At 36.8% G+C, this 19,244-nt stretch overlaps 1 protein-coding gene across 1 annotated transcript in view; it reads right to left on the bottom strand.

Annotated features, from left to right (window-relative positions):
- The window catches only part of LOC125994800 (protein FRA10AC1), a 29,378-nt gene extending 23,445 nt beyond the window's left edge, over positions 1 to 5,933 (bottom strand). The window contains exons 1-4 of the mRNA XM_049764324.1: positions 5,714 to 5,933; positions 3,667 to 3,743; positions 2,448 to 2,543; positions 2,247 to 2,292 (exon numbers count right to left, since the gene is read on the bottom strand). Coding sequence (XP_049620281.1) covers positions 2,247 to 2,292; positions 2,448 to 2,543; positions 3,667 to 3,743 — 219 coding nt within the window. The 5' untranslated portion in view covers positions 5,714 to 5,933. The remainder of the gene's footprint in view (positions 1 to 2,246; positions 2,293 to 2,447; positions 2,544 to 3,666; positions 3,744 to 5,713) is intronic.
- Positions 5,934 to 19,244: the final 13,311 nt, after the last annotated feature.

Below are 19,244 nucleotides of genomic sequence, written 5' to 3' on the forward strand. Positions count from 1 at the left end.
AATAGGCTTACCCCTCAAGAGTAAAAATAAAAAATTAGAAGCTACTTTTTAATGCTTGCTTATAATATTTCAATTATTTTCCATACATTCTAACAAGATACATGAGCACTTAACTTTTGTATTAAAAATTACAACGGTTCTCTCCAGAGTTAGATATGAACATAACAGCTAATTTCATCTTTAATATCTGTGATTCCATATTTTATTAAAAATAAAGTTAACTGATCATAACATGTTTGAGGAAAATATTTAATCAGAATACACACTTCCAATATTGGCAGTAAGGTAATAAATACTTCAGGAGGAAAAGTAGAGGAAGAAAAAGAAAATGAATATATCTGGAGATTCTCACTTGAGTTCCTGATCTACTAAGATCAAGTGATAATGTCAAGACAAAGCAGGGGTTAGCAAACTTCTTCAGTAAGAGTAACAACATATATATAATGTGGTCTCTGTTATAGCTGCTAAAATATTAGCATAAAAATAACCGCACATAACACCTAAGTAAATAAAGCTATCTTTCCCCAACCATCTTTATTTACAAAAGAAGCAAGTAGTGGTGGGTCTTTGGTTCCAGGAAGACAGAGTGGATAAAGCTGTGTGTACTTCTCCCTATGCCATCAACTAAGAAATCTAATAACCTTAAAATTAAGGGGCCAGAGTGATAGTACAGTGGTAGGTTGTTTGCCTTGCATGGGGCCAACCCCAGATGGACCTGGTTCAATTCCCGACATTCCATAGGGTCCTCCGAGCCTGCCAGGCGCAATTTCTGAGTGAAGAACCAGGAGAAACTCCTGAGCACTGCCAGGTGTGATGCAAACCCCCACCCCCACAAAAAAAGAAATTAATATAAAACAAAGGTAAGATGATTTTGAAAGGTGGAAAGAAGGCAAACTAGCTATATACCCTTAGCATGGCAAGGCTTGAGTTCCCAGTTTTCCATTTTATAAATCCTAAACTTGACAGTGAATATGTCAGTCTAGAAATGCCAAATGAAACAGACTAAACAAGTGCCCACAAATGTCTTCTCTATTTAACCAAGAAAGTAACCAAGAAAATGACAGCCTAATAAAACTAACTTCTAGACAATAATTCTATTCCAAACAGCCCAGATGCAAGTCATAAAAGGGGAGCCTCCACTGTCATTCTCAGCAGGCTATAGTTTGGCATTCCAGTGCCTCCAATGGAACAGCACCACTGAAGAGAAGATACTGGAATGGGAGATAAGATCTATGAGAAAGTTCAGCTATTGAGTTAGGAATAAGAGGAATAATAAAGTGTGTCAAGAGGAGCTGTAATTCAAAGAATGAGGAAAGATAAAGTGATAAAGAAAGATGACTACATATATAAGACATGTATGCAAGGCCAAAGTAACAAACATCCAGAAATACTTCAGATCTTTCTTGGTCTCTCAATCTCTAACATTAACAGGAATGGCTAGTGGTAGCAATTATTTTTCTGAGCTATACAGTCTTATCAAAAAATCAGAGACATAGCTATAAAAGGAAAACAGCTGACAGCTTAAAAATAGCCACACATAATGTTTAAGAGTTAAAGTTGCAGAATGCCTGAAAATGTTTATAAAACCAGACTTAAAAATGCTTAGAAACAGGGGCTGGAGCAGTAGCACAGGCAGTAGGGCGTTTGCCTTGCATGTACTAACATAGGACAGACTACAGTTCAATCCCCCAGAGTCCCATAATGTCCCCCAAGCGATTTCTGAACACATAGCCAAGAATAACCCCTAAACGTCACAGGGTGTGGCCCAAAAACCAAAAAAAAAAAAAAAAGTTTAGAAACAAAGCAAGGTAACAGACATGCCTAGTGAAAACAAAACAGTTCTGAGGACTGTTAAGAAGGGAGAGAATAAATGAGAAAGGTCCTAAGGACAGCAGTGGTGAGATATTAATGAGCCTGGTAAGGTAACACTGCCTGCTAAAGCATACCAATAGTTAAACTCTCGTAAAAGAATATTACCTCAAATATGGTCAAAATATACATGAATTAAAATAAAAAGTTTATATAATATGAATAGTCAAAATAAGGGAGGAAGAGAGTAAGATTGAAGATACAAGAAGTAGTAAAACTGAGAAATGGGGAGTTTTGCAAAATTAGGCTGGGAAAACATTTCTCAATTAACAAATTAACTGTATTTACATATTAGTTATAATTAATCACTGTTAATATCAGTAAAAGAAATATTTAAAACACTACCAGTTATAAAACTCTAGAAACAAAAAGGATACAGCATCCATAGATATGAGATGAAATCTTCTATTTCTTGCTTCTTCTCTGTTAAAGACAAATTTTATTCTAAGCAAATTCAAACTTAAAAATATTTCTCACACCTTTCCCTTCCATTGTGTAATAAATATAATCAAATCCCAAAGTTTCTGAGATAACAGAAACATCTTAAACCAAAATAATTGATGCTGATCTTAACATACTTATCCAGTAGTTCTGCTGCAACTTGTTTATGGGCCACTTTTCCATGCTTTTCTTTCTGAAATGGCTTTTTGAGCAGTAAATCATCTTCAACAGTTCTGGTTTATTAAGAATAAAAATTATTATTAAGAGTCTACTTTTCATAGAAACATTCCTATTTCTTATATCTTATATATTATAATATATATCTTATATATTATTTCTTGTATCTTAAACATATTTTAAATAATTCAAGTCTTAAAAGTCACGAATCTTTATTGAGATACCAGATATGCTTAAATATTTTAATAACTATTTCTATAAGATGGGGATAAAACTAACAAAGCCTGAGTTTTGGTATCATTTCAGTTAGGATCTACATTTCCAATTCTGGCTCTATCAATCATAATCTTTTTTTTTTTTTTGGGGGGGGGGGGGCCACACCCTGTGACGTTCAGGGGTTACTTCTGGCTATGCGCTCAGAAGTTGCTCCTGGCTTCTTGGGGGACCATATGGGACGCCGGGGGATCGAACCGCGGTCCGTCCTAGGCTAGCACAGGCAAGGCAGGCACCTTACCTCCAGCGCCACCGCCCGGCCCCATCAATCATAATCTTAATCTTAAATTCCCTTTGTAAAGATTTTGCACACTTAATAAAATGGAAGTTTGGATAACTATGGAGGAAAAAAAGGAGCTATTTACAGATATAAACTACAGACTATCAGTCGTGGTTAGTTGAATAAATATAATCCTTGAGTAGCATATCCAGCTAAATTTGCTCAAAATCTGATTAATTGCAACTTCTTCTAAGTTAATAAACTCAAGTTTCTAAACACTAAAGTTTAAGAACATTTATCAATCATAAAAACAGCGGCAAGATATAGCCTCCTTATATAGGTTCAACTTTCTAAAAGTTGTCTTCCAATTCAAGAAAAATGTTTATGAACTCTCCTCTAATCACCATGCATCTACTCATTTACTAACCTATAAAAATTGTGCTGCCTCGCAATCTCATCCTCCTTATAAAACTCACTTTGATGTTACATAAGAGCAAATAAAAAAACAAAACAACAACCTGACTCCCACTTAGCTATAACATTAACAAATTAAAAGTTCTTACTTGTTGGGTAAAAACTAGATGTAATAGAGGAATCTAAGAGTTTAAATTGCTCCCCTTGCTTTGTTTCCCTTTTCATAAATCCCTTTATAGCATACTGTCTTTTTTTTTCTTTCTTTTTTTTACCTCTTTTTCTTTTTGCTAGATTCTCCACTTTGCTCATCATCACTGAAGTCAGAATCGTAGCCTCCATGACTGTGCATCTAGCAAGAACAGAAAATCAGCAACATAGAAACTTAACTTGTTAACAGTTCGGGAAACAGAACAGCTCAAAAACCAAGTTCTAATTCACAAAGACTGTTTCTTTTTGGGGGGTGGTCACACCTGGTGACCCTCAGGGGTCACACCTGGCACTGCACTCAGAAATCGCTCCTAGTTTGGGACCATATGGGATGCAGGGGGATGACACTGTGGCATGTCCTAGGTCAATCGCATGCAAGGCAAACAATCCACTGCTGTCACAGCTCCAGCCCCTCACAAAGACTTTTAAAAAATCAAGGGTGCTCATCACTGCTCCAAAACCTATTCACATAGGAAAAAACTAAAACGAGTCACTTTCATATTAATTACCATTAGACAAACAAAACTATCCTTTGGTCTTTCCACACTTTGAGAGGTAATACAGGACTATGTAGTTTAACAATTCACTTTTAATAATGGTTGCTGTAGGTTTACTCTCAACGTTGTAGCAGATATTGTGCTGGATACTTTCTACTTTTTTTATTCTGCAAAGTTAGGAGCTATTACCTCCATTTTAGAGATTAAGAAATCAAGGACAACTGATGTTAAATTTATATTATACAGAGCCAGTAAGTGGTTGACTGATCTATTTTGTTCTTATATAATGATTTAAATTGTTTCAAACTGCCACCTCAGAATATAGGAGATGGAGACAGAGTAGAGATTAAGGTGCTTGTTCAATTCCTGGTTGACTGAACCCTATAGACTAGTCTGATACCCTTTTTCCTGTTTAACTATTCCTCATTACTTTCTATATGTATATACTACCAATTGATCACAAATTTTCTGTTATCTTTTTCAACATATATGGAAATGTCCCTTTTCTTTTAAACTTAGGTTCCTCAATGCAAACATCTTTGCCTTTTCTTTGATCTAGTTCGCTTTATAACTAGTGTCAGTTATTTGTTTTATTGAAATTGTTAATCTGAAAGATCTTAATTCTCCCCAGTGGTGTTAGAACCAGCTCCAAGTTTTAGCATTAAATCTGGACATACATTTTGCAAATAGGTGGATACCATAAATATCCAATTCATGTGGCTAAAGGAACCATTCTAAAATGACAGAGCAATATTTGAAATATTTCTTTAGTGTTTGCGCCATATCCTGCCATTTTCAGGTTTACTCCTGGCTCTGCACTCAAGGATCACACCTAGAGTGCTCTGGGGATTATATCAGATGCTGATGATGGAACCCAGGATGGCTGTGTACAAGGCAAGCCCATCCTGGCCCAATATTTGAACACTTTCCTATATGCTTTTAACCAGTCAAACTATCAGTATTTAAAGAGTGTACTATTAGCATATAAACTGTATTATTTATTAGAGCAACTACAGGGGGAGGGGAAGGGAAAGGGACTGCATTGTACTGAGAGCAAGAGATAAGATTTCTGGGCAGGGCTTCCATGAACATGTAAAATGCAAAGAAACTATTTCAATAACTTCCACATCACACTTGAATCCCGAATCATTCATGTAATTCCGTTTAATCGAGTGAAGGTGTACAAGAAGTGTCTACCTTTTCTGCCTTAGAAAAATCTATAGAGGAGCCCAGCCAAGGCAGGCAGGAAGGAGGTATAAACTGACAAGGACCCAGCCTGGACCTCACCTCTTGACAGCTCAGCAGCCCCTTGCTGGGGACCACGGCCTAGTGCATTCTCAGTCCGATGGGGTCAGCCCTTCCTCCATATCCCAGTGCGGAGCCAGATATCACCGTCCAGGCCCTAGGAGATCCTTTGTGGGGGTCTAAGTTTCCCTGCAAGTCTTGCTTTGTTAACCCTGAAACTACTGGGCCTATAGACCATCCCGGCCCGGCCATCAGATCACCCCAAAGTCTCCAAGGGTTCCCCACTCCCAATGCCCCGAGCCCCCAGATTTCTCATCCATCCCCATCCCCATCCCTAGCCAAGTGGTGGAACTAAGCAGCTCTCACTCACTTCCGGCTCCGAATCTACTGGGGCCGGGTGACGCCGGAGCCCGCAGAACGCGTCTTCCAAAAAAGGAGGGAAACAAAACCCAGTCGGGGGGGACAGGGAGCCCCCAGATCGATGCCCGTCGTCGCCGATGCTCCCCCTGCCCTCACACAAGCGCACCCCTTCTTTTCCTCCCAGTTGTGACCACTAGTCGCCCGGACTGCATCATCACATCAGGCCTGGGAGATTCACTCGCAGGCCCCGCCCACGCCACGCCCCCAACTACGGGTCCCGACATGGCTCGCTTCCGGCGCGGAAGGTCAGCGTGTGTCACACCTAAATCCCGCCGTCCTGGAAGTGTGGCTTTGTGCTACCGCTATAACATTCCCCCAGTCCAGGAAACAAAGAGGACGAAAGAATTAGGCCGGGAAAAAAAAGGCACGGCTGTCTGCTTTCTCCAACACTTTGCAGCCAAGCCCCACTTTTTTATTTTTTCCTGGGCTTTCTGAATTCTTTCCACCTCGAAGGATTTCTGTCAGGTGGCATTGCCCGCATGGAGCCTACCTTCCTCGTGTGGAAATAGATTTTGATTTAGGAAAAATCATAAAAGAATACCCTGCCGTCCTCTTTCTAGTAACCTTAGTAACGCCTCCTCCTCCTCCAGCAGCATCAGTGTTGAGCCGCTCTGCTCTTTCCTTCCCCCCTATAAAGCAGTTCTCATCATTAGGACAAAAATAACTTTCCATCTTTGCGACACCCACACAATAGATAGCATTCCAAAACGCAGTGCTGGTGTCAGATTTCGTCGAATTGGTGAGGATAAGAAAAATTGAAGGCCAGGGGGAGATGTCACAGTCTCAGATTCCATAGGAGCTGCTTCTTAGAGAAATAGGATTGAAAAACAGGACTTCAAAATTAATAATAATAATAATAATAATAATAATAATAATAATAATACACCCTTAAATTAACCATGATCAGTAATAGCCAAAGAAAATCCTACATAATAATAAAATCATTTTGCAGTTAACACTAAGTTATTGGACACTTCTTCAGGCTCTTCCCATGTTTTACCATTTTTATAAGTGAAAACCCCATTTTACTTTGTAGCCTAGTCAATGGGTTCTTGTCTCCTCTGCACTTACATTCATATTGATTCCCTTCAGTACCAACACGCAATACCCAAATCACAATGCTAATTTTTTTCCCACTGACAGTGGAAATCTTGATACTTGAGTCAGAGAGATAGTGCAGCAGGTAAGGTTTTTTTTTATCTTGTGTGCAGCCAACCTAGGGCCAACCCTGGTTCAATCCCTGACATCCTATATGATGGGCCCCTCAGCCTGCCAGAAGTGATTTCTGACTGCAGGGCCAGGAGTAACTCCTGAGCACTACCGGGTGTGACTCCAAAACAAAAACAAAACTTAACATACATTATATCAGTTCTTTTGCTCTCAATAAGTAGTTAACAATCTCCACATGACTAAAGAAACTGTGGTACATATACACAACGGAATATAATGCAGCAATCAGGAAAGATGAAGTCATGAAGTTTTCCTATACATGAATGGACATGGAATCTATTATGCTGAGTGAAATAAATCAGAGGGAGAGAGATAGATGCAGAATAGTGTCTCTCATCTATGGGTTTTAAGAAAAATAAAAGACATTTTTACAATAATTCCCAGAGGCAAAAGAGAGGAGGGCTGAAGGTCCAGCTCAAGACATGAAGCTTATCACAAAGAGTGATGAGTGCAGTTAGAGAAATAACTACATTGAGAACTATCCTAATAATGTGAATGAATGAGGGAAGTAGGAAGCCTGTCTAGAGTACAGGTGGGGAGGAGGGAGATTTGGGACATTGGTGGTGGGAATGTTGCACTGATGAAGGGGAGTGGTCTTTACATGACTGAAACCCAACTACAATCATGTTTGTAATCAGGTGTTTAAATAAAGATATTAATTAAAAATATCTCCATATGGGTGCAGGGAGCCTTCTATCTCTGATAGTGGACCTAAGATACCTTCTACTTTATCTAATGAGATTTACACTGAATGAGATTCATAACTCTGCTGCTTCATTTATTGTCCTACTTGCATGTAAATAACAGAAGCACAGAACTTTAAAACACAAACCTGCTGAAGGTTTAGAAAAGGGATCAACTTGTCTCTCTATAAGACCCATTGTTCTCCTCTCTTTAACTATATTTCTTTTTTATATTTAATTTTACCCATTGATTCTGTGGGAAGTGGCTCATAGTTCTAACATTTAAAAAATCTCAGATCTGGGAGCCAGAGAGGTAGGTAGCTCAACAAGAAAGGGCACAAACACAGGAAGCTCAAGTTTGGTCTGTCTTTTGGATCACATATGGACCCCTGAACACTGAGTAGGAAATGGCTTCTGAGCCTCCTATATGTGGTCCATAAAAAAAATAAATAAAGATAAATAAAAAAAAAAACAATCTCAGATCTATTTTTATTGGACCATTTGACCACAGATTTGCACTTGTCATAGAGGCTTTAGTTTATAAAAGGATACAATAGAAGATAGATGTTAGGGATAGATTACACGATCTGAACTAATATAAAATTACAGAATAAAAAATATTATGTGATCAGAAAATCTGTAGGTATCAATTACTGCTCAACTGTGTTATTTTGAAAAGATGCAAATATTTCTTGACACTCTACTAGTCAGGATTACAAAAATGGACATTGTCTACTCCTTATTCTCAAGGGCTTTTAAATAGTAGGGAAGGAAAATATTTAGAATAACAAATGTATTCTAAGAATGCCAAGTTCCCATAAATGGCATGAACCTGTGATTTCCAATCTGAGTGTTAGTCAATGATTATAAAAACGTGAATGTGGTTGAATACTGTGACAGATGTGTGTTGAGGTGAAGAATGTTGGATTCATGTTGCCGGTAATAACAACAAGAAATATTTCTAATATTTCTAAATCAGGCTATGAGCCTGATTTTGCTAACATTTTGTTATTGTAATTGCATCCCCCCCAAAAAAAAATCACTGTATATCACTGTTTAAAACCTAAAGCATATTAACATTTTAAAAAATTTACTTGAGCACCATACAGTTGTACAGATAGAAAGCAGCTCTAAGGGAATGTATTAAATGAAATACTTTTATAACTCCAAGGCATCAGTAATAAGAAAATCACACTAGATAAAACAAAACAAAATGTATTGGTTAGGGAGCTTCATTCATAAGACCCTGGTTCAATAGCTGTCATTTAATGTAATCCTCGACATTTCATATAATCCTCCAAGATTTCTTAGGGGTGTGCCCCCCCCAAATATTAAGCAACAACAACAAAAACTAGATTGGTCACTTTTCTTTAAGAGATACCTGGGATCCATTAGGCAGTTTACCTATGGATGATCAATTGATTCCTTATTGATTGGTATAAAATTCCAGTTGTAGAAAAACTGAAAACTTGGTTTGAAGAATGGAGGTTAGCAGCAAAAGTAGCTCCATATTAGGCTAGTGATCTTGTTTTTAAACACATCTCATATGCTCATAGCTCTGGTTCTAGTCTTGCATCTAGACATGCCAATGACTGAAAATAAGTAAAACATATTAAATAACATGCCTTTCTCTTGTTTCAAATCTCTAGCTAAGAACTGAGAAACAAAAGGGTTTTTTCCTTGCCTATAAGACATAAATACATATATAATAATAATTTAGTTGCCTACTGAGATATTAACCTTCACAAGGTCAGGGACCACAGTCTATTATCTTAATGCAGATTCAAGCTTAGCACAATACAAGACACATCATACTAAAATACATATTGAACAAATAAAGTGTCTACTGTTATTATTGCAGACAGGGAAACAGGCTTCTAGATATTAAATAACTCCCAGAGGTCATGAACAAGCAAACAGAGACCTAGAAATAATTGAGTCCAAAAGTTCATCCTATTGATCACCACACATTTTGTCCATGGTGTTTTTGATTTTTAGCAAGACTATGAACTGTTTTCATGGAGAAAATGTTAACAGAAAGGTTGAGACACAGAGGTTGCTAAGAGGTCGGAAGGGTCTTGCAAAAGAAGTAGGTCTTAAACTATAATTTAAATATAGATCGTAAGGCTATGATTATTGTCGAGCAAAGGAGGCCTGGGAGAGATCATTGGGGCTAATGAGTCTTAGTAAAATAATAGTGGTAGAAAGATCCATGGTTGTTTAGGAAAATATGAACAAAATGCTTTTGCTGAAGCAGAATTTTTTTAGAAGGATAATTATTTAAAGGTGGGCTGATTTAGATGTTCTGAAAAGTCAGGCTGTGGAGTGTAGTCTAGAGATAGTGAAAGTGGTAAAGAATTGGGAAGCAGCATGGAACAAACTTCAAAGCCAGATGTGCATTTAAGTCAAATTTCTGTCATTTACTCTCTAGGAGACGTTGGGCAAGTTATTTAATTCTCTGAGCCTCAATTTTTTCATTGATAAAATGGAGACAATAGCAGTGCAGATCTTATAAGGGCATGATGAGGTTTAAATGAAATGCTGCAGCTAAAATGTTTGTCATGATATCTAGCTCATAGTAATAAATAGGTGTCAAATATTTGAAGAAATCCTCAGATTAAATGCATTCTCTCCTGAGACTAAATTTAGTAACTATTTGCTTCTTGAATACAGTATAGAAATGCACCTTTACAATATAACTTCATTATAAATGATATATGGTTAAGTATGGTATTTTTAAGAAATATTTTATCGATTAAATAATATTTTAAAAATCTTGATTCCTAACCCATAATCATAAATAAGAGTTAATTTTTTTAAGTCACAAGAAACAACTTTATGACATCTTTCTTAGGACATGAAAAACTTCCCTAGTAGGGCATACAATAAGCTCACTATAAATATAAATCAAGAACTCTTTTTTACTTTCTTTTGGTGGGGAAGAGGAGTCCATACTCAGTGGTTCGAAGGTACTGTTTCTGCCCTGTGTTCAGAGAACACTTCTGATCGTGTGATCTCTGAGCGCAGATCTCTTGAAATTGGTCAGCTGTATAAAGGCAAGCATCTAAACCCCTATACTATTTCTCTGGCCATAAGAAAGATTCTTTTATAAGTTAATTTTCTTTTAATTTTGCTTTTATTTAAATACCAGGATTACAGAGTTGTTGATGATTTGGTTTCAGTCTTATAATGTACACCACACATAAAATTTTCCTGCCACCAGTATCGCAATTCCCCTCCTTCTCCCTTACTGCCTGCCTCTAGGCAGGCATTTAACTCCTCTCTCTCCCCTCCCCATTTTATACAGTGTGGCTTGCACTATTGTTAAAGAAGATGTACCATGCATATCACTTTATCTCTATCAACACCAGAGTGATCAGTTCTAACTATCATTGTCCTAGTGGTTTCTTCTCTAAGCTAACAGCACTCTGCCACTATTTGTGGCAAGTTTCCTATTAAATACTGGTCTTCCTGGTCCTCATTTCTATTGACTCTGGATATTATTACCATACTAATTTTTTTTATATCCCAGAAATGAGTATAATCATTCTATATCTATCCCTGTCCCTCTGGCTCACTTCACTCAGCATAATAATCTATATATAGATCCATGTATAAGCAAATTTTATGACTTCCTTTATTCCTAACAGCTACATAGTATTCCACTATGTAGATGTAGCACTGTTTCTTTAGCCATTCATTTCTTCTAGGCACTTAGGTTGTTTTCAGATTCTGCTATTGTAAATAGTACAGCGATGAGCATAGGAAAGCTTTTCTGCATGCTGATTTTGGATTCTTAGAGTATATTCTCAGAGATGGTATTGCTGGATCATATGGAAGCTCAATTTTTATTTTTTTTTTGAGAAATATCCATATTGTTTTCCAGCATCCATGCAAGTACTGGTTGTTCTTGTTCTTTGTAATATATGCCAAGATAGTCTTCTATTTGATATACCGTGGATACTGGGGAGAAGACTCTTTAAAGTTCACCAGAGAGTGGAGCAGGCTTCTGGGGAAATGCTACTGTTTTGTTTTTCTGGTTAAGTAGTTCATTTATAACTGTGGCTTGTGTACTTTTATGTATGTGTGCTATATTCTAATGAAAGGTTTATTTTTAAAATTTAACTGTTCCTCTTATCCACTGCTGGTGGGAATGCCGTCTAGTTCAACCTTTATGGAAAGCGATATGGAGATTCCTCCAAAAACTGGAAATCGAGCTCCCATACGATCCAGCTATACCACTTCTAGGAATATACCCTAGGAACACAAAAATACAATACAAAAACCCCTTTCTTACACCTATATTCGTTGCAGCACTATTTACCATAGCAAGACTCTGGAAACAACCAAGATGCCCTTCAACAGACGAATGGCTAAAGAAACTGTGGTACATATACACAATGGAATATTATGCAGCTGTCAGGAGAGATGAAGTCATGAAATTGTCCTATACATGGATGTACACAGAATCTATTATGCTGAGTGAAATAAGTCAGAGAGAGAGAGAAAAACGCAGAATGGTCTCACTCATCTATGGGTTTTAAGAAAAATGAAAGACACCCTTGTAATAATAATTTTCAGACACAAAAGAGAAAAGAGCTGGAAGTTCCAGCTCACCTCAGGAAGCTCACCACAAATAGTGATGAGTTTAGTTAGGGAAATAACTACATTTTGAACTGTCCTAATAACGAGAATGTATGAGGAAAATGGAGAGCCTGTCTAGAGTACAGGCGGGGGTCGGGTGGGAAGGAGGGAGACTTGGGACATTGGTGATGGGAATGTTGCACTGGTGATGGGTGGTGTTCTTTACATGACTGAAACCCAAACACAATCATGTATGTAATTAAGGTGTTTAAATAAATTTTAAAAAATCCCATTCAAAATTTGCCTCAGAAATTACATACCTTGGAACCAACTTAAATAAAAAGAAAAACCTGTACAAAGAAAACTACAAAACCTAGACAAGAAATAAAAGAAGACAGAAAGAAATAGAATCAAATGTCCTGCTCATGAATTGGAAGTAGTAACATAATTTAATGGCATAATTTACAAAGCTTTTTACATATAAAATCAATCCTTAGAAGGATACATATGGAATTTTTTAAAATTTTTAGATCACTGTGATTTATAAAGTTCTTTATTATTGATTTTCAAACATACAATTAATTAGGATTAATCAGGACCAACTCCACACCAGTGTCCACTTCACTTCACCAATGTTTTTCAAGTGTATCCCATATCATGCCACAACATGCCAGTATAACAGTTCCATTTTAAGTTTAGAGTATTAAAGTTTGGGTCTCTTGAAAAAAAAATTTAACTGTTCCTAGAGGCTTCTAAAACTTTGACTCTAATTGGTAAATGGAAGCATTTGGAAAGAAAAAGCAACTCAAGCATGACTGGATCGTGGAAAGTGAATAGGAGGAATTTTCTGGGATCTCTGAAACTATATTACATTTAAATTGTTATAGTTCGACATATTTCCTGTAGATTGCAAGATGGAGGCAGATGGAAAACTCTATAAGTGCTGAGAAAAACTCAAGTCAGCACTCAAGTCAAACACCCAGGCCCTGAACATTTATCAAGGTCAACCTGTACTTGAGAAGCAAGGTTCTAGTGAAAGGAAGACAGCACTCCATAGCTCATTTTTAAAAGCTGGACAAAGGTTAGTCACTAATGTAGGATTCTGGAGGTGGCTGTCAGTGCATGAAGGCTGTGCTTGGAGGGACACCGGGAAGCAAGGTGGAGAGACAGCAATATACCAATTAGCCAAATGAATTGTCATCTTTGTGTCTGCTCCCAGGAGGGGAGAACAGAGACAGGATGTCTATAAAACCGCTTTTTGAGACACAAGCCTTGTGATTAAGAGAGGAATGACACTCATTGGTTCAGGTTAGATGAGAAGCAGAGACCAGCAGCAGTAAACATCACCGGGAAAAAGGATGCATTAATTTTTAGCTTGATCATATCTTTGAGTATAAAGATTTCATGCCTTATTCAGGACATGCCAAATGAAGAGACTCAATAGGATAAAGAAAACTAAGGGATGCTGCATTTCTGGATTTTTCCTAAAGGACGGGCTAACCCTGAGACAATCATATTTGAAAGAGCTCCACCAAAACTAAAGCCTTAAATAGGACATACATGGGCATAGAAAAGGTATTTTCACTACAGGACTGAGGGTAGTGACAGAAATAAGTCCACAGGGCTACTGTAACTGGAGTGTAGGAAATGGCCCCTAGGCTCTGGGAGAAGGAAAAATGAGGAAATGTTTGGGAGAACGAGAACTGTTTGTTCAAAATGGTTGAATTCTGTGCTAGTAATTGCACTGACATTGCCTTCAAAGGAGAGCGATGACTTCGTGAGCCTCCCATATTCTCTTATGACCCCAAGAGCCTCTCTTACTTCTTTCTCCCTGCTCCTGCTTTTCCTAACTTCCTCTTTTGTGGTTGTTGTTGTTAATGATCAGAGTGGTGGTGTCTAATTTGTGGTTCATTGGAGACTTTACATTGGGTTGCAGAATTTGGGATCATAAACAGCCATGCCACTAAGATCATAATGGTATGTTCGGCAATACCAGGATCAAATTTGCAAGCTCATGCCTTCAAGGTAATCAGTTTACTACTGAATCAAATTCCTAGTCCCAAGCTTCTCTCTTTTAATAAGTGGTGAGCAAGCACCAAGAAGAAATTGAACCATCTTACATTTTTTTTTACAATTGATAAGCACAGGTTGACTGTACAGAGTAGCTTGATACAATATGTGAAGTGTCCCATGAAGCATCTGTCATCTACTCAAAGCTACATGTGATCATTCTTATGTGGTCAGGTAATTAGACATGAATAATGAACAATTTTTCTAATGACCACTTAACATACTCTTTGAAAACAAAACCTTTTTCACAGGTTGTCCTAGTACTAACAGTGGTCACTAGTGGTAGGGAATAAAAATAAACACACAGCAATCACAAAGATGACAGAGCAGGTCCTAGAGAAGAGATAAACTGAAGACAGAGAGTGCCCAACTCTCCTTGCTGTGATTATTTAAAAGTCACAGCACATGAAGTGATACTTGAGTTTATAAATAGAACTTTTTCAATGGCACACTTTATTGACAGGGATTTTGTTAAATAGTGTGGGAGGCATAGAATAGGAATGCAGGCCAGAATTGCTAAAGCAATTTTTTCCCCCGGCGAAGTTGGATTTTTAGACTTGAGATTCTTATTTTTAATATTGGCACCCAGAATCAGTTTTAAAATCAAGGCAAAACACCACATGGAACAAAAACACTTCTGTGGGCTGAATTCAGTGCAGGGGAAGCAGATTTCTAAGCCAATGATCCATTTCCCCTCACAATTGTGTCTTCAAAGTGGTAGTGGGGATCAAGGACTGAGAGACTCTTGTATCCCCCTTTTCCAGGCAAGCACGTATTTCTTTAAGAATGGAATCAAAAATCTAATTTAAACACCCAGGAAAGGGAACTCAGCAGAGTCATAACCTGAGCCACACCAAAGGAAATGGATGCTTGGTAATTGTCCAGGGATAAAGGTCTATGCTGGCTGCAAACAGTAGGGTGTCACCAACCCTGGAAGGGTAGAATAATATCCTGAAGCATGCTGAGAATGTTTAACTGCTTTTGTTTGTTTGCTGGCAATGCTCAGGTGCTACTCCTAAATCAGTTTTTAGGAATCATTCCTGCAGTGCTCAAGGAACCATTTGAAGCTCAAGATGAAACCAGTCCTTCTGCATTCAAACATTGTGCTCCAGCCTATTGAGCTGTTTCTCCTGGCCACTAAATAAATAAATAAATAAATGAATAAATAAATAAATAAATAAAAGAGGGGCCTTCCTTAAAAACAGTTGCTATAAATTAAATCTCTTTCCTCTTATTTCTATGTTCTGGAAAACTGCTTAATGTAAAGAATCATTATTATTTTCCATATGGTTTAAATAAAAGGCATATTTCCTGCTTAATCTATGACAAGGTTCTCCAAATTTTCATTCTTTAACTCATTAGTGATATGAATCAAATGATAACTACTGTCCCCTCATATCAATTAGTACAAAATACTTGTCAAGCAAACATTGGATAAGCTTTCTTCCCTTTTTTTAAGCTCTGAACTTCGGCCTACTCAGCAAATAGTCTCTTCAGAAAACTGACTGGCTTACTTATAAAATACTCTTTGATTTACTCTCTGATCATCTATTTCCATCACATTTCCTCACATTTGACTTTTTTTCAAATTAAAAACCTGCATACCTCTACTTAATAAAATGTCTTTTTTTCCTTAGTCCTTTTTGAACACTTTTAAGTTATCTTTATTGCAATAGTCCCTTCACACTTCCAATAATGTTTTTAAAATATAAACGGACTCATCAAGGTATGTTTTTTTACAATGTTTTGTACACCTTCTAATATTAGCATTATTTCTGACAGCAAAGCGAGTTGCTGGCAATTTTTCTGTTTCTGAATAAAAGTATAAGTATACTAGATTCTACCTTCTCACACAAGAATTGGGCAGCAGCTAAACTGACTCAAATTAGTGGACAATGAGTTACTAGTTATGAAGACAGTAGTCACTAGTCTATGTTGGTTTCTGCAATAGGATATTTTTCCCTTTCTTCCTCAGTTTATGCATCCTCAAACTACAGGTGTGCTACAGACTAGGATTAAATTATCTCTACAACACCCTCAGTGATGGAATCTGATGCTCATGCCAGAAACCTAGTAAACTTCTCACTCTGTCACCCCAATCTGCTTTCAAACTGATCAGCTAGAGCCTATTCAGCCTATCCATGGTCACAGGTTGAACTTGAACTGAAATGTGAATGAGGCTATGAATTGTGCGTTTTAGGTCCTCAATCTTAGTGCTACCATATTCTCTCCATGGTCTCTCAAGTTTAAGGTTTTCTTAAATTATAGTAAAATATATATGTACACATATTGTAACATTTGTCATGTATTTATTCATAAGTATATAGCCCAGTCACATTAAGTATATTTTATTTCTGTATAACCATCATTGCTATCTATCTCCAAAACTTTTTATCACCCCAGCAAAAGACTCTGTACCATTAAATAATAATGTCCTCTGTTCCTTCCACCAGCCTCTGGTAACCTCTATTTCACTGTTTTAATAAATGAGTTTTGTGTAAGTAGAATTGGATAATATGCCCTGTGTCTGGTTTTCTTTGTGTGTGTTATTCCATCTGTGTTTTAGCAATGTGCCAAAATGTCATCCATTTTAATGTTTGAATAATATCCCACTGTATAGAAATATACATTTGTTTGTTTATTCTTCTGTTTATAAACACTTACGCAATTTTTATTTGCCAGCTACTGAGAATAGTGGTGGTACAAATATCAATGTACTAATAGCTTTTTGAGCTCCTGCTTTAGATTTTTTTGCTTATTTACCTAAAAGTAGAACTGCTGGGTCATATGGAATTTTATGTTTAAAATTTTTGATAAATCACTAAAATATCTTTTATAGCAACTGCATTATTCTATATTCCAAACTTCTTTACATCCTACCAATACTCATTTTTGTTTGGTATTATTAAAGCCATTCCTGTAAACATGAAGCAGTAGTTTATTGTGATTTTTTTTTTTTTTTTGGTTTTTGGGCCACACCCGGCAGTGCTCAGGGGTTACTCCTGGCTGTCTGCTCAGAAATAGCTCCTGGCAGGCACGGGGGACCATATGGGACACCGGGATTCGAACCAACCACCTTTGGTCCTGGATCGGCTGCTTACAAGGCAAACGCCGCTGTGCTATCTCTCCGGGCCCATTGTGATTTTGATTTATATTTTCTCAATAATTAATGTTGTGAACATATTTTAATGTGCCTATTAGAAATTTATATATCTTCTTTGGATAGCTGTCTATTATATTCTTTTGTTCATTGTGAATCAGTTTCTTTGTGTTATGTTTTTGGTTAGTGTTCATTATTTAGTGATTCTGATATTAAGCTCTTTTCTGATAGATAATTTGTAAACATTTGCTTCCACTTTGTATGTTTTCTTTTATTGTTCTTGGTAACCTTTGATGCACACAAAAATTTATTTTTAGATTTTGATGAAGTTTAACATAAAAGCTGAGGGTTATTTCTTTTTAATTCAATAGCATTGCAATGTAACATGTTTCTGGTATGCATCATTGAATATCAACATGTGCATCCTATTTGAAAACCATAAATTTTTACAAACTAAAACCGTGTCTGTACATAAACAAAATTAATGTTTCCAAGATTTCATTTAGCTGATTTTTGTGAGAGTCAAGGTCCTATCATCAATTCAAAGTATCAGCAATTAAGGAAGTTAAAATAAAGTTGAAATATAGATGCTAAAAAGAGCAGTATTTCGAGAGCAATAATAAATTGTACTTCCAAAGAACAAACATTTATCTGTATCTATTTGCAAGAATAATTTATCAACTTTTTGTGACTTTGTAAAATAATCCAAATATAATAAGAAGTTGTTACACAGGTGCTGGTGAAGAAAAACTTTCTTCTACCCTTTAAGGTTCTTTGGACTGATCTAATAGTGAAATTCTCATAAAACAAACTAACAGGAGAAAAAAGAAATTAAGTTTTCTATTGTGGAACACCCTCAAAATGGAGAGATTCAAGGGTAAAAGGGTAAAATTATATATATATGTGCCACTAAGAACTAAGAAATGGCACTTTAAAAAAGGAAAATAATTCAAAGGATAATAAAAAAGATTAAAGTTTTGGTGATTAGATATTGCCTTACCTAACAGATGACTACCTAAATTTATTTCTGTTAATAATTCTCCAAAGAGAACACAATATGTATCTAAATTCTTGTAGGTAATTAAGGGAGAAACAAGCATTTCTTTTGAATCGATAGTTTCTACAATCTTTTGTACAAAAGAATCTACATGCCAAAGAGAAATGTCTTGAGGAAATTTGTCCTCTTCATAGAATACCTAACAACGTTTTTTTTTTTTTTTCTTTTAATCTGGGGAAAGGGGTTCTCAAGCATTGCTCAGAGGCCCTCGACCCATTTCAATTATACTTGGCTATCCTGGACAAATGGGTACAGTATGAACAAGACAATAAACAAAAGAATTGTGACTCACACAATGGAAAAAAAATAGCTGCCAACTTAAAGCCATCAGAAGGATCCTATGTAAACAGTGCAACCAGAGCAACCTGCAAGGAAGGCAATGTTGAAGTAGAGATTTGAAAGTGAAAAGGAGTCAGTCACTGTGAGTATGGGGTGATGCAAAGTCAGTAAGCTGCCAACATAGCAATGGGCCCTCATGCTCTGAACCTGGAGGGGCAAGTCTGCTGATGGTTACAGCTAGTGTGCAGGATGGAGGATGATCAGGCCAAGTCCTAACTTCACAGTGAGATTATTGGTTACTTTTCCCTTAAAGCTTCAAAATATTTTTGAAATATTTCAAGTAGAGAGAGGTATGTTCTAAGTCCTCTTCAGACCTCCTTTCTTTACAGTTCATTTTCTTTTAAATTCCCAGAATGTGGGAATGGATGAATACTATATAGGGTAAAGAACTTGCCTTCTACACAATCAACCTGGGTTT

Source organism: Suncus etruscus, chromosome 17 (genome assembly GCF_024139225.1).
Source record: "Suncus etruscus isolate mSunEtr1 chromosome 17, mSunEtr1.pri.cur, whole genome shotgun sequence".
Classification (NCBI taxonomy): Eukaryota; Metazoa; Chordata; class Mammalia; order Eulipotyphla; family Soricidae; genus Suncus; species Suncus etruscus.